At 45.5% G+C, this 27,069-nt stretch overlaps 1 protein-coding gene across 1 annotated transcript in view; it reads right to left on the reverse strand.

The window, feature by feature from the left end:
- Positions 1 to 4,498: 4,498 nt before the first annotated feature.
- LOC124004682 (myotubularin-related protein 11-like) overlaps positions 4,499 to 27,069 on the reverse strand; it is a 39,554-nt gene continuing 16,983 nt past the window's right edge. Inside the window, exons 6-17 of the mRNA XM_046313373.1 lie at positions 17,710 to 17,794; positions 16,437 to 16,584; positions 16,122 to 16,209; positions 15,404 to 15,492; positions 14,921 to 15,045; positions 11,142 to 11,220; positions 10,601 to 10,671; positions 8,721 to 8,893; positions 8,382 to 8,552; positions 7,861 to 8,079; positions 7,210 to 7,536; positions 4,499 to 6,868 (exon numbers count right to left, since the gene is read on the reverse strand). Coding sequence (XP_046169329.1) covers positions 6,446 to 6,868; positions 7,210 to 7,536; positions 7,861 to 8,079; positions 8,382 to 8,552; positions 8,721 to 8,893; positions 10,601 to 10,671; positions 11,142 to 11,220; positions 14,921 to 15,045; positions 15,404 to 15,492; positions 16,122 to 16,209; positions 16,437 to 16,584; positions 17,710 to 17,794 — 1,998 coding nt within the window. The 3' untranslated portion in view covers positions 4,499 to 6,445. The remainder of the gene's footprint in view (positions 6,869 to 7,209; positions 7,537 to 7,860; positions 8,080 to 8,381; positions 8,553 to 8,720; positions 8,894 to 10,600; positions 10,672 to 11,141; positions 11,221 to 14,920; positions 15,046 to 15,403; positions 15,493 to 16,121; positions 16,210 to 16,436; positions 16,585 to 17,709; positions 17,795 to 27,069) is intronic.

Below are 27,069 nucleotides of genomic sequence, written 5' to 3' on the forward strand. Positions count from 1 at the left end.
GGTTGGTGAATGGTTGAGGTCTTGAATGGGTGGACGGATTGGCAGTTCTTCCAGGATGGAGTGGTAGTAGGAGAGCGCTGATTGAGTAGTGCTTCAAAGTCGTCAGCCCACCTCATCAGGATCTGGTTTTGTCCTTCAAGAGATTCAGACCATCAGCTGTTTTCAGGGGGGTGATGGAGCAACTTCTAGTGCCATAGATAAAAATTGTGCATGTCGTTTTTGTCAGCATAAATTTAGATTTCCTCTGCCTTATTCATCCACCATTCATTCTGCAGTGCACACAATGTTTGCACTTCCTTGCGTGATGCATTTCAACCTTTATTTAACTAGGCAAGTCAGTTAAGAAGAAATTCTTATTTACGCCTGCCAAACCCTCCCCTAACCATGCTGGGCCAATTGTGTGCTGCCTTATGGGACTCCCGATCACGGCCGGTTGTGATACAGCCCAGATCGAACCAGGGTCTGTAGTGACGCCTCTAGCATGCCATTGATGGTGGAGGGTAGCAGATGTGTGGCTGTTGAGAGTAACCCTGTGTGCTTTGTGGATATTGTCTAGTATGGTTGTGATGGTGTCATAGTTCTCATCAAACCAGTTCTTATGTTTCCTACTTCTGTAGCCAGTGAAGTGGGCCACTTCCCGATAGAGCACTGAGCTGATCGATGCCCACTTCTGGTCCATGGGGTCCTCTGTGCTCAGAAGAGGCTAAACTTCCCTTAGCCTTTTAGTGAGAGGGCGACGGAACTCGACCCTTACTGCAGCTTTCTCAAGCTGGGTACAGTGCGGAGGCTTCTTACTGGACTTCTGCAGGCGTTGGGGGATTTAATTCTCACCTGGAGGTTCTCCAGTATCATACAGTGATCTGTCCAGCATTCAGCACCCCTCATGGCACGTGTCAGCAGGACGTCATTAGTGTCAGAGCGTCTCACTATGGCGTAGTTGATCATGTGCCAGTGTTTGGAGCGTGGGGGCATCCATGATGTTTTATATTTGTTCTTCTGCCTGAACAAGGTGTCAGTGAAAAATGAGATTGCGCTCGGCACATAGTTAGCAGTCTCATGCAGTTCTCATTGACCTGGCCAACACCATGCCTACCCAGTACTCCACTCCATATCCTGTTGTTCTGTCCCACCCTAGCATTGAAGTCACACAGCAGAAAGATCTTGTCATTCCTGGGGATGTGGTGAAAGGCCTCATGTAGTGATTGGTAGAAGCAGTCCTTTGCCTCATTTTTCGATGGTAAAGTTGGTGCGTATGCACTGAGAGGAGTAGCATAACGCATCTTGGCTAAGGGGGATATGGGGAGACAGGAGACTTTCACTTTTTGGTGCGGCTGGGTAAAAGGCCGTTCTTAATTGCCAGTCCCACACCATGCTGATGTTGTCCACCCGAAGGGTAACCTTTCCAGAAGAAGGTGTAGCATTCTTCCTCCTCTTTCAGGGAACCTTCATCCAGGAACCTGATCTCACTCAGGACAGCAATGTCAATGGTGTAGCGCCTTAGTTCTGCAGCAATCAAATCTGTTCTCCGATGGGTCTATCACCATTATCAACAGTGTCCAAAATAGTTCTGATGTTCCATGTCGCCAGTTTCAGGGGAATTATTATTGTTAGCATTTTTCGACCGCTGAGTGGAACTCTGAGAGGTGCGGTAGCCTATCCAGGATGGAGTGAGTGGGCAATTTTAGACTCTAACTACACACTCACACATACTACACTGACATTCCAACATAGACACACACATGCATATTGACGCCACACACATACATTCACACTCTTCACATACGCTGCTGCTACTCTGTTTATTTATTTATGCATAGTCACTTTACCCCGACCTGCATGTACATATTCCCTTGACTAACCCGTACCCCTGCACATTGACTCGGTACCGGTACACCTTGTATATATCCTAATTATTGTTATTTTGTTACTTTTTGTCTTTTAGTTTATTTAGCATAACTCTAAATTGTTGGTTAAGGGTTCGTAAAGTAAGCATTTCACGGCAATGTCTACACCTGTTGTATAATTTGGTTGCCAGAGGATCAGTTCACTAGCAGGGGTGTCCTTCTGCCTGTAGACATGGCCGACACGAACACAGACAGACACAGCAAAAGCAAGACTGCTTCCCCAATCAAAAGCCCTGGATTTAACACAAGAGGTATGCGCTCAAGTAAAGGACAGAGCTACCCCACACAGAGCTACCGCAGTCAACCCAGAGGCGATGACTAAGGACACAAACGTGTACAAGAAGTCCCACTACGACCTCTGCAGAGTCATCAAACAGGCAAAAGGACAATGTAGGAACAAGGTGGAATCCTATTACACCGACTCCGCCGCCCAATGCATGTGGCAGGGGCTACAGTCCATTACAAATGTAGACCTAGCCGTGATCTATCCAATGGTCCCTCTCTACCAGACGGGTGTTCTCTGAGCATGCACAGACCAGCTGGCAGGCATCTTCATGTTCAACCTCTCTGGTCTGTAATCCCCACGTCTCAAGCTGAACAATATCATTCCTGTTTCCAAGAACTCTTGAGGTTAACTTCCACAATGACTACTGCTCTGTAGCACTAACATCTGTAATCATGAAGTGCTTTGAAAGGCTGGTCATGGCACACATCACCTCCATCATCACAGACACCCTAGACCCACTCTAATTTGCATACCGCCCAGACAGATCTACAGACAATGCGATCTCAATTGCACTTGTAGGTGAAAAATTCATGACCATGCTTGATTTTCCAGTATCCAGACTGACCACCTTGAAGTATTGAGACAGAAAACATAGGGCTAACAAATAAGACATTTGTAAGCAGAATATAGGCTGAGCTCAGTTAAATGGAAAGAGCTGGATAAACAGAGTTAAACATTGAACTGCAGTAAAAACACAATTTAGGCAGAATCCATAAGAATGTACAGACTGGGTCAACATGAAGTTAATCACCAGACATGTAAAACAGAATGTAAGCAGAAAATGTAACAAGGAACCCATGGTTGTACTAATCAAGGATCATTAGAAAAGCACATCCCTGGAACATACAGTGGGGCAAAAAAGTATTTAGTCAGCCACCAATTGTGCAAGTTCTGCCACTTAAAAAGATGAGGCCTGTAATTTTCATCATAGGTACACTTCAATAAATAATAATAATGGTGGTGCAAGGTCAAGGGGAGTTATTCATCTACATAGAGGGGAGTGACTGTGTTATGAAAAGAAGGAAAACTATAAAGCCTGAGCTCTGTGGCAAGAAAGGCAGTTGTTCCATGGAATTGCTCGGCTCTGTTACTTTGTAATAAAGTCTAATTGAATGGGACCTCCACGTGTGTGCTTAGCCCCCTTCCTGTACTCCCTGTTTACCCACGACTATGTGGCCACGCACAACCAACTCCAAGTTTGCTGATGACATGAAGATGGTAGGCCTGATCACCAACGGCGATGAGACAACAGACAGGGAGGAGGTCAGAGAACTGGCAGTGTGGTGCCAGGACAACAAGCCCTCCCTAAATGTCAGCAAGACCAAGGAGCTGATTGTGGACTACAGGAAACGCGGGTGCACACACCCATCCACATCAACGTGGCCACAGTGGAGAGGGTAAAGAGCTTAAATTTCCTCTGTATCCACATCACTGAGGACTTAACATGGTCAGCAACACCTTTTCTCCCTCAGGAGGCTGACATTATTTGGCATGGCCCCTCAAACTTTTACAGCTGCACCATTTGAGAGCAGCCTGACTGTATCACCATCTACTATGGTAACTGCACAGCCTGCGACCGGAAGGCCCTCCAGAGGGTGGTGCGGACAACCCAGCGCATCACTGGGGGCGAGCTCCCTGCCATCCAGGAAGCACATGCCAGGCAGAATCTGAGAAAGGCCCGAAAAATTGCCAGTCTCCAGCCACCCGAGACATGGACTGTTCTCCATGCTCCCATCTGGCAGACAGTACAGGTGCATCAAGGCTCAGACAGCTTCTATCCCCTGGCCATATTGCTTAATGGCTAACTAACTGCTCCTCCACAGACTATCCACACTGACTCTATGCCTATTCACAGGTCTCTACTCTACCCACTGACACAACCTATGCTAGAATGAGTATTGATTTGATGTATTACTCCATTACGCTGCTGCCCATTGACTACTGATTGCTATTACCATTAGTATTTATCTATTTATACTGCTACTGGTCACTATTACTCCTGTTTACATGTATATCCTGCTACCAGTCACTTTTCATGTTGAAACCCACCTCAACCACTCCAGTACCCCTGCACATTGAATAAGGTAAATACTGTAAATACTTGCATTCTCCTGTTCTTCAGCTCTCGTCATAGTTCGAGGTTTTTATTCTTACTTGTATTTTTTAAATCCATTATCTCCTGTATATTACTTTCATTGCATTGTTGGAAAGAGCTCTCAAGGTAAGAATTTAACTGTACTGTTTTACACCTGTTGGATCCTGTGCACGTGGCGAATAAACTTTGAAACTTGAAAGCAACGATTTTATGAACTTATAATAGTTTATTAATCAGGATCCTAACATGCTGATACAAAAAAATATGTACATCTGGCAAATCATTGTGTCATTCGTACCAAAACATTTACATATATAATGGTGTAGAGACATAGGAAGTGGGGTTGCATGCTGAAAGGGACCTTTCATTTTCTCTCTGTAGAGCCAATGCCATTAGGGAATGTGATGACCTTGTTTTTTCCGTGGAAGACGAGAGCAAAAGTACTGGCATCACATCCAAAAACTCAAACAACCTGATATTCAGTACCTGATATCAGTGTGCTGTGATATTCAACAATGAATATTTACAGCCATTGAATAATTCAAAATGCTCTCGTACTGAGGCATAGGAATAACTCTAGGTAATACAGACCAATGTAAAAGTCACATACATTACCACCTTCAGCCTTCATAGTTCATAAACATAATGAGACATTTCAGTGAGAAATACATTGTATGCCAGCCAGAAACCCTTTCATCCTATGTTACACAATACAAGTACTTCTCTGCATGGAAATGCTAGTTTGGTATAAACACACAGTACATCCCTGTAGTCTTGAGTGTTACAGTATATGGAAATCATGCCAGTGTATTTGCTGCTTAATATCCACATCATGCAAACAACAATCTGGCTGGACTGAGTAGCCCAGTCCCAATAGCTCACTGGGCTTTGAATGAAATGATGCATTTAGAAGTCCTTGACCTGAATGCAAGCTGAATACGAAACTAGCAGCCAGGACAAGTAATGAAGAAATACACTATTGAAAAAAAAGTTGCTTACCTTAAAGCTACATCTAGAAGTACCAGATAAAAGTCAATTATAAATATGAACCATCAGAACTTATGGTTTGCACAATGACAACATAAGGGGGGAAAAAAAGAGTAATACTCATCTTGGTCACGATCACTTAAAAATGTATCGTTACAATTTATGAAATTCATACGCAACCAAAGTTGGTCAATAATACTTAGAACTCTCAATAGAGATGCACAGACCATAAAAATAATAGCACTTTTACCTCAATCATGCACACTTACAGCAATATTAACTGACCATGGCCATATTCTGAAAAACAGGGTTATGATACAGAGTCATACAACTCAGCTTCTGCCTCTCATTGTTCACTACTAGCATGCATGCAAGTATAAAGATATGGGAACAGCACCAAAATAGCTCCAGTGGCCTAAATTCCAGGTTAAATTTGCTGGACAAAGTGCCTGGAGTTAACTGCATGTTTTTTGTTACGCCAATGTCTCTCCCTAGTGTTTACTTGGTGAGCAGCTCTATGTATTTTTCCTCTCAAGGCTGAGTTGGTTTTGGAACTGGAGGTTATAGTCACTCAAAATGACTAAGAGACCGAGTTAGGACAACAGTCCTATTGTAGCCGTCTGGTCAAGAATGAAGGTTGTCACTCCGTTGAAATCATGATTCTAAAAACAGCTGAAGTCTGATCAATAGAGGTATTTGATTCCATATTTCAGCCAACAGCTCATTATTTGTGCCCTTATGTCATTAGTTTATCAACCATCATCAGCCCTTATTCATTTTGGGTATTAGCTTGCTGCTTTTAAAAACACCAATACGTTCTCAGGGAATGCTGACCAGAACCTTCAGTTTGGGTGTCATATTCAGTAAAACAGACAATTTGTTACAAGTTGAACAATCTTTCAAATACTATTTGTGCTTTGCACTGCTCAATGCATTATTACTGCAGTTTAGACTCTCCTCCCTGCTCAGCACATGACCCTCCTCGTCTTGTTATTGCCTCAAAGCCACTCAAACAGGCCTTGACAGGACAATCACATCTGGTTCCACCCAGAGATCAGGTGTCAGGGATGGAAATAGAGTCTTGGAGGGTGTGTATAGGTGATCTCATTCTAGAGTTCAGAGCCGGGGGGAACAGTTTGTACCATTTGTGCTAACTGACAGGGGACACCGAGCTCAGGAATCCAGTGAAGGACCGTTGCTCTTGGGCAGCTTGGCATTATTATTGGGCGCGGGCAAGTAACGCTGGTCTGGACGGGACTCTGAAGAGGATGGGTGGCCAAATAGGAATGTGTGCTTGCTGCTGTCTCTGTGACCAGCTCTAGAACAAGCTGGAGGAACCCTGGGTTGGAGGTTTGAGATAGGGGGCGTGGTTCTGGAGGCAACCGGCCCAGGGGGTCTGGAGGCTGGGAAGAGGAAGGTGCTATTGTTGGTGTTCTGGTTGAGGTTGGAGTCTGTCCGACGGGGCACCTGTGTCTTGGCTGGGACTGTGTTAGTGGGGCTGGAGGCCAACGTCAGCTTGTCTCTGAGCTGCTGGACCTCCCAGGCTAGCTGTTCCACTGGGTGCTGAGTGGATGAGGAGATGGGGTGGGAGAACGCCTGAGGACACAACATGGCCAGGGTTTCTGTTAGTTTATAACACCATCATGACTACAGTCATCCATGAGCAACTAAATGTAGTTTCTAATGTGATCAGCAAAAGTTAGGAGCTTGTCCAGTACAACATTGCACTATTCAGTTGAATAAAAATATGAATTTCAACTTCTTACTACATTTTTTATGCAATACCTCTAGTTGAAATCCTTTTTCAGTTACCGAGTTCAAAGTTCATTTTGATCACCCACCCACATACCAGTAGAGTAGGCTATTATAAACATCTCCATGGCAACAGTGTTTTAGGCACTGTATAGTAGTGAGAATGATAATCCTTCCCTATATACCTGAGCATGAAGAGCCCCACGGAGGTAGCAGTCCCTCCACACGCCTACGCAGGGCCCCAGGAGCAGGGGCAGTAGAGGCTCGTAGGAGTCCAGGGGCCCCTGGAGACCGGATGTGGTGGTGGTGTGGCCCTGAGGGAGCTCTGTGAGGGCCCAGGCCTTCAGAAGCCTCTCCAGGCCCGGCAGGTTCTCTGAGGAGGACCCCCCTCTCCGGTGGCTCTTCCGGTAGACGCCTGAGCCCCCTCCACTGCGCCAGGGCAGGAGGTTAGCAGAGCAGGAGAAGGAGCCCCTGGAGAGCAGGAACACAGAGCCTGGTGTGCTGTCACTCAGCTGAAAGAGGGATGGAGAGAAGAGAGGAAGAGAGAGTAATACGTTTGAATATCCCTTTTGTGCCTTAAGCATGTTGCAATACTGAGACCTACCACACGGAGGTGCAGTGGGCCAGTGTTCATCCCTCATCATGGTCGTTAATATTTAGTAAGTGTATTTATATGTGTGTGTGAGTGGGGTGGCTTTTGTAAGAAAGGAGCTCATTGAAATAGCATTTGAATTACTAAGTACCCTAACATGAATGCACAATTTGCATTTATATAGTGCTTTTTACACTCCTTGCGCCTGACTATATCCTCCATAATATCATCCTCTCACTCCTACCCTGTGTGCCTCGGGGTTGGTGTTGAGGTTGCCGTTGAGTAGGGGCTGTGGCAGGGTGAGCGGAGGCACTGGCTGGGTGAAACGTTCCCGTCTCTGGCTGCTGTACTGCAGGGCCCAGTCCCACACAGGGGGCAGAGGGGGGTCTGAGGGGTCCGGGAAGGAGCCCCTGGGTACCAGGTCTCTCCAGCCATTCACTGGAGTGTAACTCTGGGATAGGTTCTGGGAGAGAGAGGAAGAAGAGGTGAGAGAACAGTGATTCGTCTGATTCAATCTGAGCTCATTCAAGAGTTATCGTTGAAGACAATATGAGCTGATGCATGTGTGGGATTAAAAATGACGTGGACTCGCCTCGCAAATCAACCGCTTTAATCTGAGATGGTTTACAGAATTTACGACTTTCAAACTTTGATACAGGTATTTCCAACATTTTCCATGTTAGCCTACAGTAGCATACCTACAATGTATCTTCTCTAGTACTACAGCTTCAGCATCAGCGGTGGTGTTGCTGAACATTGGCGTACCTGTGAGCGTTTGCACCTCTCCCTGTGGCAGTTGGCCAGGAAGCTGCTGAAGAGGGGCAGGTGGAAACTGTCATGGAGGGCCAGCAGGAAGTCCCCTGTCAGCTGGAAGTGGCATGGGTACTGGACCCACAGCTGCCACACACAGTCCAGGAAGAGCAGGAACACTGGCGCCTAGTGGGGAGAAAAACACAAGCTTAAGAAAGATGGGAGAAAGATTCCTAAAGACATATGACTGGCATTAAACACTGTGTCCTAATGCAAATAGTTTCCTTTCCTTGCCCCCCCCCCCATGACCACTGATAGGTGAGTTTACTGATAGGTTGCAGCTTATCCTCTCACCTCTTCCTTATCGCTGTCCCTGTGGTAGTTGATGCGGCTGAGGAAGCGGTGTCCGGCCATCACCCACTCCTTCTGCACCAGACCCTGGAAGCCCACCCTGGTCCTGCAGTGGGGGTCACACATCACCTGGACCAGACTGGACACCACACAGGTCATGTCCCGGTCCTCCGCCTCTGCACACAACAGGAGGAAATAGACCATCAATAATCAATTGTAATTGAATACAGTAACAGTATGCATATTCAAGGCTCAGAGGATAAGAGACGTGTCCTTGAGTTTATCATCTACCCCAAACACACACAAAATAAAAGATTTGAGAAGGGTAATGCCATGTATAAAAACAACAACACAACATGACAATCCAAACGCTACAGTCCCACATCAGCCCTTTCATTCTCACAAAAAGTGCCCCCCTCTGTGGACTTGAATAGAACTTCTCCCGAATCCCCACATCTGGTTGGCAGGTTTTTTCTAACCACAGGCAGTAGGGAGTGTTGTCTGGGCCTGTCTGAAAAAGCCATTGGGTCATTTCTCCAGTCATTTACTTGTGTTTAGGACACAGTCAGCTCTGTGGTTTTATGGGGGTGATATACAACCCTCCTCTCCAAAAGGCCCACTTGAAACTGGCCAGGCAACACAACTCATACGGGGGAAGGGAAAATCACAGGACAGTAGCAGCTATTGTTCATGTGACACGGATTCCTGTTGACTTTTCAGTCTGTGGTAGCTACCTTAGGTATCAACCGACTAGGACGGACTCTCGCAGCCCAATTATATGTGTCAGTACAAGGAGTCATGTAATAATAATGTATGAACATAGTTGTATTTAGTCAAGAACGTCTGTATGTTTGCCATAAGACTGTTCTCCCTATAATAGACCGTAATATTACACTTATCTCTCCAAGGCCGTAGTCTCCGGCCTGGGTGCCAGACTATTTATGTTCAACATCGCTAGTTCGCTGCGTCCTTGCCTTGTGTGGCAAGACAACCACAAGCTGGATAAAACAGAAACAGACAGACTGGCATCCACCTTGAACTTCCAACACACTACTGTAAACTTCCACAACTAAGTGAGCCAGTCATCATGACAATATAGTACACTATCATAACACAACCTCAACAGACACAATAGACTACCACCTGCTGTATTAGCTGTGGTTTAAAGTACTTAAGTAAAAATACTTTTAAGTACTACTTATTAAGTAGTTTTTGGGGGAATCTGTGCTCTACTTTACTATTTATATTTTTGACAACTTTTACTTTTACTCCAATACATTCTTAAAGAAAATAATGCACTTTCTACTCCCTACATTTTCCCTGACACCCAAAAGTATTCATTACATTTTGAATGCTTAGCAGGACAGGAAAATTGTCTAATTCATGCACTTATCAAGAGAACATCCCTGGTCATCCCTACTGCCTCTGACTTGGCAAACTCACTAAACACAAATGCTTCGTTTGTTAATTATGCCTGAGTGTTGAACTGTGACCCTGGCTATCCGTAATTTAAAAAAAACAAGAAAATAGTGTCGCCTGGTTTGCTTAATATAAGACATTTTAAATCATTTATACTTTTACTTTTGATACTTAAGTACATTTAAAACCAAATACTTTCAAACTTTTACTCAAGTAGTATTTTACGGGGTGACTTTTACTTTTACTTGAGTCAGTTCCTTTTAAGGTGTCTTTACTTTTACTCAAGTTGGAAAATTGGGTACTTTTTCCATCACTGTGTATTGGTTTCCTAGTAGAGGAGTGCTACTACAGTAGGAGTCTCCTTCAGGGTAAGCCCTAACGCCGATTTAATGAGGGACGCAGCGTGAATAATAAATGAACGGATTGAATATTTGGTGCTGCTTGGCCCTCGTCATGTGACTCACCTTGCAGCACCACGGTCAGGTGACCTCTGTGGAGCAGGCAGGCCACCTCAGCAGCTTTCCTCAGACAGCACCTGGGGAGGGAGCAGAGCAGCATTCGAATCAGGCTAATGCTATGCTACTATCACAGTTCTAGCTTGTTTCAGCACATAGACGCTTCAACATCCATGTGTGTAAGCCTGTAAAAAAAAGCTAGGTCTACTGTGTAGATATAGCAGGCTCACACACGTGTTGAATATATGAGAGCTACATTCAACATCCATGTGTGTAGGCCTATTATAGCCTCATGCTAAAGGTATGTTCTGTAACAGTATGTTAGAGCATTCTAAATCTGCTTACAGCTAATGTAACACAATAAAGCCACATATTCAACCAGGGATAGGCTAATGTGCTATAATGGTACATTCATACTACATCAACATTGCGCTATTCACTATCATTGCTAGGTAGACATTTTTTTAAAATCAACCAACTCAATGTAGGCCCGGCACATTTATTACAGATGATTTATTGCTTTGATGAGAAGCCAATCAGGACCGCTCACCTGGTGTAGTCCAGCCAATGGGTGCTCTCCAGCGTAGACAGCCATTTGTCATCTGGCACTGACACAGATGTGGAGATGTCTGTGGACCAACACAGAAGACAAAGAAACCTTGTTCATGTTTTTGTCGAAGGAGCTTTATTGTACATAAATTAGAGTGGGGATTTGACAAGTTTTAAGATATACTATTGCACCTGAAATCTTTAAATAACATCCATAGCTCTACATACCAAATGAGTTTGGCTGTAAATAAATATCTTCTGAAAACATATTGTTTTAGTCTTTAAAAAATATTTCACAATTGTTAAGGTAGTTGAAGCATGACATGATGAGTGAGGCCCACAGATGTGTGGGGTTGTTGTCTATCCAAATCCCTTGGCCTTGTGTAGAGGTATCACACAATAAAGCAAACAATGTGAGCATTGTGTTGGCAATGTGTGATGCCATGGGAGTCAGTGACCTGTGGTGTGCCCTGCCCTGTCCCTGTAAACTCCACATCAGCACAACAGAGAGGGTGTTGTCTAGGAAACTAGTTGTCTCCTAGTCTAGGAAACAGTCTCTCAAAGATTTTTGACATCTCACAGCATTAGAGGAAGAAGCGTCAGGAAAAACACGCCACCATCACATGGTGCTCACATATCGTAAAATAAGAGTAGTGTACGCCAGTGATGGAAAAAGTACCTCATTTTCATACTTGTAAAGTAAAGATACCTTCAAAGGAAGTGGCTCCAGTAAAAGTCCCCCAGTAAAATCAGCCGAGCGGAAATGGAGGAAAACTCGCCTCCCTGCGGACCTGGCATCCTTTCACTCCCTCCTCTCTACATTTTCCTCCTCTGTCTCTGCTGCTAAAGCCACTTTCTACCACTCTAAATTCCAAGCATCTGCCTCTAACCCTAGGAAGCTCTTTGCCACCTTCTCCTCCCTCCTGAATCCTCCTCCCCCTCCCCCCCCCTCCTCCCTCTCTGCAGATGACTTCGTCAACCATTTTGAAAAGAAGGTCGACGACATCCGATCCTCGTTTGCTAAGTCAAACGACACCGCTGGTTCTGCTCACACTGCCCTACCCTGTGCTCTGACCTCTTTCTCCCCTCTGTCTCCAGATGAAATCTCGCGTCTTGTGACGGCCGGCCGCCCAACAACCTGCCCGCTTGACCCTATCCCCTCCTCTCTTCTCCAGACCATTTCCGGAGACCTTCTCCCTTACCTCACCTCGCTCATCAACTTATCCCTGACCGCTGGCTACGTCCCTTCCGTCTTCAAGAGAGCGAGAGTTGCACCCCTTCTGAAAAAACCTACACTCGATCCCTCCGATGTCAACAACTACAGACCAGTATCCCTTCTTTCTTTTCTCTCCAAAACTCTTGAACGTGCCGTCCTTGGTCAGCTCTCCCGCTATCTCTCTCAGAATGACCTTCTTGATCCAAATCAGTCAGGTTTCAAGACTAGTCATTCAACTGAGACTGCTCTTCTCTGTATCACGGAGGCGCTCCGCACCGCTAAAGCTAACTCTCTCTCCTCTGCTCTCATCCTTCTAGACCTATCGGCTGCCTTCGATACTGTGAACCATCAGATCCTCCTCTCCACCCTCTCCGAGTTGGGCATCTCCGGCGTGGCCCACGCTTGGATTGCGTCCTACCTGACAGGTCGCTCCTACCAGGTGGCGTGGCGAGAATCTGTCTCCTCACCATGCGCTCTCACCACTGGTGTCCCCCAGGGCTCTGTTCTAGGCCCTCTCCTATTCTCGCTATACACCAAGTCACTTGGCTCTGTCATAACCTCACATGGTCTCTCCTATCATTGCTATGCAGACGACACACAATTAATCTTATCCTTTCCCCCTTCTGATGACCAGGTGGCGAATCGCATCTCTGCATGTCTGGCAGACATATCAGTGTGGATGACGGATCACCACCTCAAGCTGAACTTCGGCAAGACGGAGCTGCTCTTCCTCCCGGGGAAGGACTGCCCGTTCCATGATCTCGCCATCACGGTTGACAACTCCATTGTGTCCTCCTCCCAGAGCGCTAAGAACCTTGGCGTGATCCTGGACAACACCCTGTCGTTCTCAACTAACATCAAGGCGGTGGCCCGTTCCTGTAGGTTCATGCTCTACAACATCCGCAGAGTACGACCCTGCCTCACACAGGAAGCGGCGCAGGTCCTAATCCAGGCACTTGTCATCTCCCGTCTGGATTACTGCAACTCGCTGTTGGCTGGGCTCCCTGCCTGTGCCATTAAACCCCTACAACTCATCCAGAACGCCGCAGCCCGTCTAGTGTTCAACCTTCCCAAGTTTTCTCACGTCACCCCGCTCCTCCGCTCTCTCCACTGGCTTCCAGTTGAAGCTCGCATCCACTACAAGACCATGGTGCTTGCCTACGGAGCTGTGAGGGGAACGGCACCTCAGTACCTCCAGGCTCTGATCAGGCCCTACACCCAAATAAGGGCACTGCGTTCATCCACCTCTGGCCTGCTCGCCTCCCTACCACTGAGGAAGTACAGTTCCCGCTCAGCCCAGTCAAAACTGTTCGCTGCTCTGGCTCCCCAATGGTGGAACAAACTCCCTCACGACGCCAGGACAGCGGAGTCAATCACCACCTTCCGGAGACACCTGAAACCCCACCTCTTTAAGGAATACCTAGGATAGGATAAAGTAATCCTTCTCACCCCCTCCCCCCTTAAAATATGTAGATGCACTATTGTAAAGTGGCTGTTCCACTGGATGTCATAAGGTGAATGCACCAATTTGTAAGTCGCTCTGGATAAGAGCGTCTGCTAAATGACTTAAATGTAATGTAAATGTAAAATACTACTTGAGTAAAAGTCTAAAAGCATTTGGTTTGAAATCTACTTAAGTATCAAAGGTAAAAGTATAAATTATTAAACATTTCTTATATTAAGCAAACCAGACGACATATTATTTTATTTTTTATTTACGGATAGCTAGGGGCACAGTTCAACACTCAAACATAATTTACAAATGAAGCATTTAGGTTTAGTGAGTCTGCCAGATTAGAGGCAGTAGAGATGACCAGGGATGTTCTCTTGATAAGTGTGAGAATTAGACACATTTCCTGTCCTCCTAAGCGTTCAAAATGTAATCAGTGCTTTTGGGGGTCAGGGAAAATGTAAGGAGTAAAAAGTACATTATTCTATTTAGGAATGCAGTGGAGTAAAAGTAAAAGTTGTCAAAAATATAAATAGTAACTACTTAAGTAGTCCTGTAAAGTATTTTTACTTAAGTACTTTACACCACTGGTATACACTTATATGAGGGGGTATACATTCATTTATTGGGGATTTTGTCTTGAATCCAAATCCGTAATTTCAGGAGGTAAATTGGTGTCTGGGGTCTTGTCATCTGAATGTGATCTCTACTAGCCCACCATCTCTGTCTCAGTAGCATTGTAATGGGAAGCACATGGAAACAGATTAACACCACTTCATGTCCTCTATAAAATCTGCATGCCCACTGTCCCTCAGGGCTAGAGTGCTCCTCCATAGATGCGGTGTAAAACCTGTGCTAAAGCGAATTCATTTGTCAACAAATAAAAAAGACGGGAGAGGCAAGGGGAGGGCTTGCCAATGAAACTGGCAACCCCACTCAAATGTCACTGGTTGCAGGCTATCATGTGAAACGGAAACAGAATACACTCCTATGTTTAAATGCACTGTAGCAACATTTTGACCAACATTTGATCCAATGTGGGTCTTTGTCAGATACATTAAAACACAGACTAATACACTTGACTTTCCAAAAGGTGCAGAAGGTTTGTACTGACCTCCCAGACACAGAGCCCGTAGGCGGGTGTGTGCCAGCTGTATGTCTGTGGGTGAAGGCATCTCGTCTCCCAGCTCCACCACCACACATAGAGACTGGCCCCCAAACAGGATCAACTCCAGGTTCCTACACCCCACAGGACAGACACACAGGGAGCCCTTAGCATTATTCTCTGTGATTAGACATGTCACATTCCATTACTTTGTAACCATAGCCCAGGGCTAGTAAACTGTCTTGCCCCCAGGCTAAGCACTGTCTCAGACATGCACAAGGAATAGCATTTCACAAAAGCTTGCTAACCTGTCCCATCTCAAGAATGGCCGGGTAACATGTACATGATTACAGGTTAGTTTTGACTTAAACATTCTGTTGAGAAGCAATAGCCTTTACCATAAAAGCAATCAACAACACTATGACTATGTTTATCTCTATCTTCCTCTGTCTCTCTCGCACACACACCACAAACACAAACCCACACACACACCTGATGTCATCCTTCTCATGATAGATGTTGTTCTGGAAGCTGGCCATCCGTAGCAGGTCACTGCCCCGAGGATGACGCCAACACCAGCGCTGGAGGACAACAGTCACACAGATTTAGACACAATGTGGTCTCAATAGTAATGGTTTTTGGATATGTTTTAAAATCCCTGTATGAGTTCTTAGTGACCAGGACATGAGATTTTAACTGGATTTTCTGACCTGACTGATATTGAGGGGTCATATGATGAGTGGTAAAGTTCAACTTACAGGAATGACTGATATTGATGAGTGGTAGAGTTCTACTTACAGGAATGACTGATATTGATGAGTGGTAGAGTTCTACTTACAGGAATGACTGATATTGATGAGTGGTAGAGTTCTACTTACAGGAATGACTGATATTGAGGGGTCATATGATGAGTGGTAGAGTTCTACTTACAGGAATGACTGATATTGATGAGTGGTAGAGTTCTACTTACAGGAATGACTGATATTGATGAGTGGTAGAGTTCTACTTACAGGAATGACTGATATTGATGAGTGGTAGAGTTCTACTTACAGGAATGACTGATATTGATGAGTGGTAGAGTTCTACTTACAGGAATGACTGATATTGATGAGTGGTAGAGTTCTACTTACAGGAATAACTGATATTGATGAGTGGTAGAGTTCTACTTACAGGAATGACTGATATTGATAAGTGGTAGAGTTCTACTTACAGGAATGCGTCCCTCGTTGAAGTGGGCAAAGGTCTTCTTCAGCTCAGTGTCTAGAACTTTCTGAGGGACCACGTTGAACTTGGGCAGACTGACATGAAGTAGGATAAAATGACATTAACCATTGCAAGTTTAATGGGCATTTGGGCTAGGACACTGACTTTACACTAGGAGCACAGTGTGCGCAGGTTTCTGTTCCAGCCCAACGGTAACAGGACCAGATTGGGCAACTATATAATATATTTTATATTTTCCACTAATAAAGTTCCATACAGGTGAACCACCAGGAAAGTTTCAGGTGGTGGGTGTATAGGCTACCTGGTGGACATCTCAAAGCGGTCATTGACAGAGCTGACCCTCCAGCCGCAGGCCCCGGTCCTCTCCAGTTCCTGCTCCCAGTCCGAAGAACTATCAAACCAGTTCATGTGGGAGTCACGCCTACGGTTGCTCAAGAACTGCTTCATCTCTGGGGGTGAAGAGAGAGGGGGTGGTGGAGAGATTTAGCTTTCCCTGAGAAAAGCCACACTGAAATATTGGTTATGCTGATTTGATGTGGATCACCATTAATATTTTTTTTTATATCACACTTAAAGCTGCATTATGTAACTTTTTAGGCAACCTGACCAAATTCACATAGAAATGTGAGTTATGGATCTGTCATTCTCATTAAAAAAAGACTAACAAACGGTATATCTGTTTTATGTATGTTATTTCTATGGTTCCCGTTCTTAAGTTTAGTTTTTGTGTCTTTTACTTTCGGTTTTGTACACCAGCTTCAAACAGCTGAAAATAGTATATTTTTGCTTATGGGGAATATATTTCACATCGGTTTACATGGTACAATATTTTCTACACTATACTTGCTTGTTTTGGCAGTACTGGCAGCTTCATGAAATACTACCCGCAAAACACCAGTCTCAACGTCAACAGTGAAGAGGCGACTCAGGGATGCTCAGTTCCTCTGTCCAGTGTCTGTGTTCTTTTGTCCATCTTAATCTTTTATTTTTATTGGCCAGTCTGATATATGGCTTTTTCTTCTAGTGTAGGGACCACGTTTATATATATATATATATATATATATATATATATATATATATATATATATATATATATATATATATATATATATATATATATATATTTTTTTTTTTATATTTGATGACATAAAGGTCCAACCCTTTTACCATTTAATACCAAACAAATACAGTAATACAGTTTATAACTTGTCTGTTTAACAAACCCCTCTAATGCTTTCAATATGTGAAGAGCTTCAGTGCACTGTATTAAAAACAGTATGTTCTTTATTTGGGGGGGGGGGGGGGTCTTTGAGAGCCAGAGAGAATACCTGTAAGCTTGAGATCTTATCAAGGGCCTGCATACAATAGCAATTATTTCCAGCCCCATAATCCTTCAGACAAAAACAGTTGTGTGTCTGTGTGTATTTGCTTGTGTGTGGATGTATGAATGACTCATAATGAAACGATTCCAAGTATCCCTATGACCTTTAAAATACTTCAGTTCTTTGTACTCAGAATGTACTCTCGTCAATGTGACTTTTTGAATAAAGTATTCCAGCGTGTGTGTGACTCACCAACGCTCCCCAGGGCTGCATTCTGGAAGGCGAGGACAGTCCCTGGCTTCAGAGGCTGGTAGGTCTTGGCAATGGTGTACGTTATCTGAGGAGGAGGAACAGGACTCATTCTGCTGATCAGTATGACAAAGTGCATCAGCTTTGAACATGGAGGGAGACCCTGTATGCATGATCACAATGACCTAGCAGACACATCAGTTTCTCTACTCACAGGGTACATGCTGCATAATAGCCATTTGAAACTCAAATCACAACCGTCTGAAGTCAACCTTCAAATCAGGAGACGCTGGGGCATGCTACATGGTAATATTTATATAGGTCCTGAATATGCTTTGAAGGTCATTTTGTATTTAATCACAAGGACTCAGTATACTAAAACATACACACACTTGCTGACAGTGAATTTGGAAAGTATTCAGACCCCTTGACTTTTCCCACATTTTGTTTTGTTACAGCTTTATTCTAAAATTGATTAAATTAAATGGTTTTCCTCATCAATCTACACGCACTACTCCATAATAACAAAGGCAAATGTATATATATATATATATATATATATATATATATAAAAACTAAATAAAAACGTATTTACATAAGTATTCAGACCCTTTGTTATGAGACTCGAAGTTGAGCTCAGGTGCATCTTGATTCTATTGATCATCCTTGAGGTGTTTCTACCACTTGATTGGAGCCCACCTGGAGTAAATTCAATTGATTGGACATGATTTGGAAAGGCATACACCTGTCTATACAAAGTCCCACAGTTGACAGTGCATGTCAGAGCAAAAACCAAGCCATGAGGTCAAAGGAATTGCCCGAGGAGCTCCGAGACAGGATTGTGTCGAGGCACAGATCTGGGGAAGGTTACCAAAATATTTCTGCAGCATTGAAGGTCCCCAAGAACACAGTGGCCTCCATCATTCTTCAATGGAAAAAGTTTGGAACCACCAAGACTCTTCATAGAGCTGGCCGCTCAGCCAAACTGAGCAATCGGGAGAGAAGGGCCTTGGTTAGAGATGTGCCCAAGAACCCATTGGTCACTCTGACAGAGCTCCAGAGTTCCTCTGTGGAGATGGGAGAACCTTCCGGAAGGAAAATCATCTCTGCAGCACTCAACCAATTAGGCCTTCATGGTAGAGTGGCCAGACGGAAGCCACTCCTCAGTAAAAGGCACATGACAGCCCCTTGGAGTTTGCCAAAAGGCACCTAAAGGGCTCTCAGACCATGAGATAGAAGATTTTCTGTTCTGATTAACCTAAGATTGAACTCTTGACGCGTGACTTGACCTTCGCCTCTCCCGAGCCCGGGGGGGGGGGGGCCTTTACTTGGCTCATCGCACTCTAGCGACTCCTTGTGCCAGGCCGTGCACCTGCAGGCTGACTTCGGTCTTCAGTTGAACAGTGTTTCCTCCGACACATTCTTCTGGGTTAAGCAGGCGGGTGTTAAGGAGCGTGGTTTGGCGGGTCATGTTTCAGAGGACGCGTGACTTGACCTTTGCCTCTCCCGAGCCCGTTGGGGAGTTGCAGCGATGAGACAAGATCGTAATTGGATTGTCTGGGTTAGGGGAGGGTTTGGTTGGGGGGGGGGGGGGCTTTACTTGGCTCATCGCACTCTAGCGACTCCTTGTACCGGGCCGTGCACCTGCAGGCTGGCTTCGGTCTTCAGTTGAACAGTGTTTCCTCCGACACATTCTTCTGGGTTAAGCAGGCGGGTGTTAAGGAGCGTGGTTTGGCGGGTCATGTTTCAGAGGACGCGTGACTTGACCTTTGCCTCTCCCGAGCCCATTGGGGAGTTGCAGCGATGAAACAAGATCGTAATTGGATATGACGAAATTGGGGAGAAAAATAAGTCAAATGTAACAAATCACATATTAATAAGTTATATGGACTCACTCTATAATAGGGGTTGACATGATTTTTGAATAACTAGCCCTTCCTCTGTCTCCCATACATACAACATCTGTAAGGTCCCTTAGCCAAGTATTGAATTTCAAGCACATATTCAACTAAAATTATCAGGGGACTTTTCTAAAGCCTCATAAAGAAGAGCAGTGATTGGTAGATGTGTAACAATAACAAATCAAATAACAAATCAGACAAAATATATCTTTAAGCACGGTCCAGTAAATAATTATGATGTGGATGATGCATTAAACTACTTAGGGATGTCGCGATGAGGCCGTTGGTGATTTTAAAACAGCTGCAGAGTTCAATGGCTGTGATGGTAAAAAAAAACGAGGATGGATCAACAGCATTGTATTAACCTAATTGACAGAGTGAAAAAACATTAGAAATATATAGACAAAAATATTCCAAAACATGCATATGTACGCAACAAGACACTAAAGTAATACTGAAAAAAAAACACTCTAAAGGAATAAACATTTTGGCCTAAATGCAAAGCCTTATGTTTAAGGCAAATCCAACACAACACATCACTCAGTAACTGCCTCCTTATTTTCAAGCATGGTGGTGGCTGCATCATGGTATGTGTATGCTTGACAATGACAAAGACTGGAGAGTTTTTCAGTATGAAAATTAATGTGATGGAGCTAAACACAGGCAAACTCATGGAGAAAAACCTGCTTCAGTCTGCTTTACACCAGACTGGGAAAGGAATTCACCTTTCAACAGGACAATAACCTACTACATAAAGCCAAATCTACACTGGAGATGCTTACCAAGAAGACAGTGAGTGGCCAAGTAACAGTTTTGACTTAAATCTGCTTGGCAAGACTTGAAAATTGCTGTCTAGCTATGATACCCAAAACCTTGACAAAGCTGGAGGAATTGTAAAAAGAACAATGGGCATATATGGCACAATACAGGTGTGCAAAGCTCTTATGAGACTTATCCAAGAAGGCTCACAGCTGTAATCGCTGCCAAAGGTGAGTCTAACATGTATTGACTCAGGGGGTGAATACTTATCTAATCAAGGTATAGAGTGTTTTTGTTATGCAGGTGAATGAGGACCCAAAAGCGACTTGGCAAAAACAGAGTCTTTAATCCAGTTAAAGGAAATAGCAATACTCCTAGACAAATCGGAGCGGTAAATAAAGCATAAAAAACAATTCCACTCGTAATCACGAGAACTGACTGGAGACTCGATAATAAACTGCAGGTTGCCTCGGGAAGGCACTTGACCGTAGCAGACTCAGACACCTGCTCACCACGCAGCATCTGAGGGAAACACGACACGACAGAGCGATACAAAGACACAGCACGGTGAACAATATACAAGGATCCGACAGGGCAGAAACGGAAAACAAGGGGAGAAATAGGGACTCTAATCAGGGGAAAAGATAGGGAACAGGTGTGGGAAGACTAAATGATTGATTAGGGGAATAGGAACAGCTGGGAGCAGGAACGGAACGATAGAGAGAAGAGAGAGAGGGAGGGAGAGAGAAAAAGGGGAACGAACATAAAAAGACCAGCAGGGGGAAAACGAACAGAAGGAAAAGCAAAATGACAAGACAATATAAGACAAAACATGACAGTACCCCCCCACTCACCGAGCGCCTCCTGGCGCACTCGAGGAGGAATCCTGGCGGCAACGGAGGAAATCATCAGTCAGTGAACGGTCCAGCACGTCCCGAGACGGAACCCAACTCCTCTCCTCAGGACCGTAACCCTCCCAATCCACTAAGTATTGGTGACCCCGTCCCCGAGAACGCATGTCCATGATCCTACGTACCTTGTAAATAGGTGCGCTCGACAAGGACGGGAGGGGGGAGGGAAGATGAACGGGGGTGCGAAGAAAGGGCTTGACACAGGAGACATGGAAGACAGGATGGACGCGACGAAGATGTCGCGGAAGAAGCAGTCGCACAGCGACAGGATTGACGACCTGGGAGACACGGAACGGACCAATGAACCGCGGAGTCAACTTACGAGAAGCTGTCGTAAGAGGAAGGTTGCGAGTGGAAAGCCACACTCTCTGGCCGCAACAATACCTTGGACTCTTAATCCTACGTTTATTGGCGGCTCTCACAGTCTGTGCCCTGTAACGGCAAAGTGCAGACCTCACCCTCCTCCAGGTGCGCTCACAACGTTGGACAAACGCTTGAGCGGAGGGAACGCTGGACTCGGCAAGCTGGGATGAGAACAGAGGAGGCTGGTAACCCAGACTACTCTGAAACGGAGATAACCCGGTAGCAGACGAAGGAAGCGAGTTGTGAGCGTATTCTGCCCAGGGGAGCTGTTCTGCCCAAGACGCAGGGTTTCTGAAAGAAAGGCTGCGTAGTATGCGACCAATCGTCTGATTGGCCCTCTCTGCTTGACCGTTAGACTGGGGATGAAACCCGGAAGAGAGACTGACGGACGCACCAATCAAACGACAGAACTCCCTCCAAAACTGTGACGTGAATTGCGGACCTCTGTCTGAAACGGAGTCTAACGGGAGGCCATGAATTCTGAACACATTCTCGATGATGATTTGTGCCGTCTCCTTAGCGGAAGGAAGTTTAGCGAGAGGAATGAAATGTGCCGCCTTAGAGAACCTATCGACAACCGTAAGAATCACAGTCTTCCCCGCAGACAAAGGCAGACCGGTAATGAAGTCTAGGGCGATGTGAGACCATGGTCGAGAAGGAATGGGGAGCGGTCTGAGACGACCGGCAGGAGGAGAGTTACCTGACTTAGTCTGCGCGCAGTCCGAACAAGCAGCCACGAAACGGCGCGTGTCACGCTCCTGGGTCGGCCACCAAAAGCTCTGGCGAATAGAAGCAAGAGTGCCTCAAACACCGGGATGACCAGCTAACTTGGCAGAGTGAGCCCACTGAAGAACAGCCAGACGAGTGGAAACAGGAACGAAAAGAAGGTTACTAGGACAAGCGCGCGGCGACGCAGTGTGCGTGAGTGCTTGCTTAACCTGTCTTTCAATTCCCCAGACTGTCAACCCGACAACACGCCCATAAGGAAGAATCCCCTCGGGATCAGTAGAAGCCACAGAAGAACTAAAAAGCCTGGATAAGGCATCAGGCTTGGTGTTCTTGCTACCCGGACGGTAAGAAATCACAAACTCGAAACGAGCGAAAAATAACGCCCAACGAGCTTGACGAGCATTAAGTCGTTTGGCAGAACGGATGTACTCAAGGTTCTTATGGTCTGTCCAAACGACAAAGGAACGGTCGCCCCTCCAACCACTGTCGCCATTCGCCTAGGGCTAAGCGGATGGCGAGCAGTTCGCGGTTACCCACATCATAGTTGCGTTCAGATGGCGACAGGCGATGAGAAAAATAAGCGCAAGGATGAACCTTATCGTCAGACTGGAAGCGCTGGGATAGAATGGCTCCCACGCCTACCTCTGAAGCGTCAACCTCGACAATGAATTGTCTAGTGACGTCAGGAGTAACGAGGATAGGAGCGGACGTAAAACGTTCTTTTAGAAGATCAAAAGCTCCTGGGCGGAACCGGACCACTTAAAACACGTCTTGACAGAAGTAAGAGCTGTGAGAGGGGCAGCAACTTGACCGAAATTACGAATGAAACGCCGATAGAAATTAGCGAAACCTAGAAAGCGCTGCAACTCGACACGTGACCTTGGAACGGGCCACTCACTGACAGCTTGGACCTTAGCGGAATCCATCTGAATGCCTTCAGCGGAAATAACGGAACCGAGAAAAGTAACGGAGGAGACATGAAAAGAGCACTTCTCAGCCTTCACGTAGAGACAATTCTCTAAAAGGCTCTGGAGAACACGTCGAACGTGCTGAACATGAATCTCGAGTGACGGTGAAAAAATCAGGATATCGTCAAGGTAGACAAAAACAAAGATGTTCAGCATGTCTCTCAGAACATCATTAACTAATGCCTGAAAAACAGCTGGCGCATTGGCGAGACCAAACGGCAGAACCCGGTACTCAAAATGCCCTAACGGAGTGTTAAACGCCGTTTTCCACTCGTCCCCCTCTCTGATGCGCACGAGATGGTAAGCGTTACGAAGGTCCAACTTAGTAAAGCACCTGGCTCCCTGCAGAATCTCGAAGGCTGATGACATAAGGGGAAGCGGATAACGATTCTTAACCGTTATGTCATTCAGCCCTCGATAATCCACGCAGGGGCGCAGAGTACCGTCCTTTTTCTTAACAAAAAAAAAACCCGCCCCGGCCGGAGAGGAAGAAGGCACTATGGTACCGGCGTCAAGGGACACAGACAAATAATCCTCGAGAGCCTTACGTTCGGGAGCCGACAGAGAGTATAGTCTACCCCGAGGAGGAGTGGTCCCCGGAAGGAGATCAATACTACAATCATACGACCGGTGAGGAGGAAGGGAGTTGGCTCGGGACCGACTGAAGACCGTGCGCAGATCATGATATTCCTCCGGCACTCCTGTCAAATCGCCAGGTTCCTCCTGAGAAGTGGGGACAGAAGAAATGGGAGGGATGGCAGACATTAAACACTTCACATGACAAGAAACGTTCCAGGATAGGATAGAATTACTAGACCAATTAATAGAAGGATTATGACATACTAGCCAGGGATGACCCAAAACAACAGGTGTAAAAGGTGAACGAAAAATCAAAAAAGAAATAGTCTCACTGTGGTTACCAGATACTGTGAGGGTTAAAGGTAGTGTCTCAAATCTGATACAGGGAAGATGACTACCATCTAAGGCGAACATGGGCGTAGGCTTGTCTAACTGTCTGAAAGGAATGTCATGTTTCCGAGCCCATGCTTCGTCCATGAAACAACCCTCAGCCCCAGAGTCTATCAAGGCACTGCATGTAGCACCCGAACCGGTCCAGCGTAGATGGACCGACATAGTAGTACAGGATCTAGATGGAGAGACCTGAGTAGTAGCGCTCACCAGTAGCCCTCCGCTTACTGATGAGCTCTGGCTTTTACTGGACATGAATTGACAAAATGTCCATCAAATCCGCAATAGAGGCACAGGCGGTTGGTGATCCTCCGTTCCCTCTCCTTAGTCGAGATGCGAATACCTCCCAGCTGCATGGGCTCAGTCTCTGAGCCAGAGGAGGGAGATGGTTGCGATGCGGAGCAGGGAAACACCGTTGACGCAAGCTCTCTTCCACGAGCTTGGTGACGAAGATCTACCCGTCGTTCTATGCGGATGGCGAGAGCAATCAAAGAGTCCACACTGGAAGCAACCTCCCGGGAGAGAATCTCATCTTTAACCACTGCGTGGAGTCCCTCCAGAAAACGAGCGAGCAGCGCCGGCTCGTTCCAGTCACTAGAGGCAGCAAGAGTGCGAAACTCTATAGAGTAATCCGTTATGGATCGATCACCTTGGCATAGGGAAGCCAGGGCCCTAGAAGCCTCCCTACCAAAAACTGAACGGTCAAAAACCCGAATCATCTCCTCTTTAAAGTTCTGGTAATTGTTTGAACAATCAGCCCTTGCCTCCCAGATAGCTGTGCCCCACTCTCGAGCCCGGCCAGTAAGGAGTGAAATGACGTAAGCAACCCGAGCTCTCTCTCTAGAGTATGTGTTGGGTTGGCGAGAGAACACAATATCACACTGGGTGAGAAAGGAGCGGCACTCCTTGGGCTGCCCGGAGTAGCAAGGTGGGTTATTAACCCTAGGTTCCGGAGGCTCGGCAGACCAGGAAGTAACAGGTGGCACGAGACGAAGACTCTGGAACTGTCCAGAGAGGTCGGAAACCTGAGCGGCCAGGTTCTCCATGGCATGACGAGCAGCAGACAATTCCTGCTCGTGTCTGCCGAGCATGGCTCCTTGGATCTCGACGGCAGTGTTACGAGCGTCTGTAGTCGCTGGGTCCATTCTTTGGTCGGATCCTTCTGTTATGCAGGTGAATGAGGACCCAAAAGCGACTTGGCGAAAACAGAGTCTTTAATCCAGTTAAAGGAAATAGCAATACTCCTAGACAAATCGGAGCGGTAAATAAAGCATAAAAAACAATTCCACTCGTAATCACGAGAACTGACTGGAGACTCGATAATAAACTGCAGGTTGCCTCGGGAAGGCACTTGACCGTAGCAGACTCAGACACCTGCTCACCACGCAGCATCTGAGGGAAACACGACACGACAGAGCGATACAAAGACACAGCACGGTGAACAATATACAAGGATCCGACAGGGCAGAAACGGAAAACAAGGGGAGAAATAGGGACTCTAATCAGGGGAAAAGATAGGGAACAGGTGTGGGAAGACTAAATGATTGATTAGGGGAATAGGAACAGCTGGGAGCAGGAACGGAACGATAGAGAGAAGAGAGAGAGGGAGGGAGAGAGAAAAAGGGGAACGAACCTAAAAAGACCAGCAGGGGGAAAACGAACAGAAGGAAAAGCAAAATGACAAGACAATATAAGACAAAACATGACAGTTTTATTTTTCATTAATCTTAAAAAATATATCGCATTTTTCTTCCACTTGGATATTATAGTATTTCATGTAGATAGTTGCCAAAAAGGACGATTAGTCTAAATCTATTTTAATCCTACTTTGTAACACAATAAAACGTGAAGAAATCCAAGGGGATTGTAGACTTGTATAGGCCCTGTACACAGACTAGACATATAAATCAAATCCAATTTTATTGGTCACATACACATGGTTAGCAGATGTTAATGTGTGTGTAGCGAAATGCTTGTGCTTCTAGTTCCGACCATGCAGTAATATCTAACAAGCAATCTAACAATTTCACAACAACTACCTTTTACACACAAGTGTAAAGGAATGAATAAGAATATGTACATATAAATATATGGATGAGTGATGGCCGAACGGCATAGGCAAGATGCAGTAGATGGTATAGAGTACAGTATATACATATGAGATGAGTAATGTAGGGTATGTAAACATTATATAAAGTGGCATTGTTTAAAGTGACTAGTGATACATTTATTACATCCAATTTTTAATTATTAAAGTGGGTAGAGGTTTGAGTCAGTATGTTGGCAGTAGCCACTCAATGTGATGGCAGTGATGGCTGTTTAACAGTCTGATGGCCTTGATGATCTTTTTGGCCTTCCTGTGACATCGGGTGGTGTAGGTGTCCTGGTCTAAATTCCAAGCGTCACATCTGGAGGAAACCTGGCACCATCCCTACGGTGAAGCATGGTGGTGGCAGCATCGTACTGTGGAGATGTTTTTCAGCGGCAGGAACTGGGAGACTTGTCAGGATTGAGGGAAAGGTGAATGTAACAAAGTATAGAGAGAGATCCTTGATGAAAACCTGCTCCAGAGTAGGGCTGTTACAGTGACCGTATTACTGCCACACCGGCAGTCAAGAGTTATGAAGGCAGTCAAATTCCACGTGACCGTTTAGTCACGGGAATGGGGTTTCTCCAAGCTCTGATGCTCCAAACTGCGTGGTACTCAGCACTCGATTGTCCCTCTAATTACTCTGACATCAATGTAAATGTCATTGAAATCTA

This window comes from Oncorhynchus gorbuscha, linkage group LG19 (genome assembly GCF_021184085.1).
Source record: "Oncorhynchus gorbuscha isolate QuinsamMale2020 ecotype Even-year linkage group LG19, OgorEven_v1.0, whole genome shotgun sequence".
NCBI classification, from domain to species: Eukaryota; Metazoa; Chordata; class Actinopteri; order Salmoniformes; family Salmonidae; genus Oncorhynchus; species Oncorhynchus gorbuscha.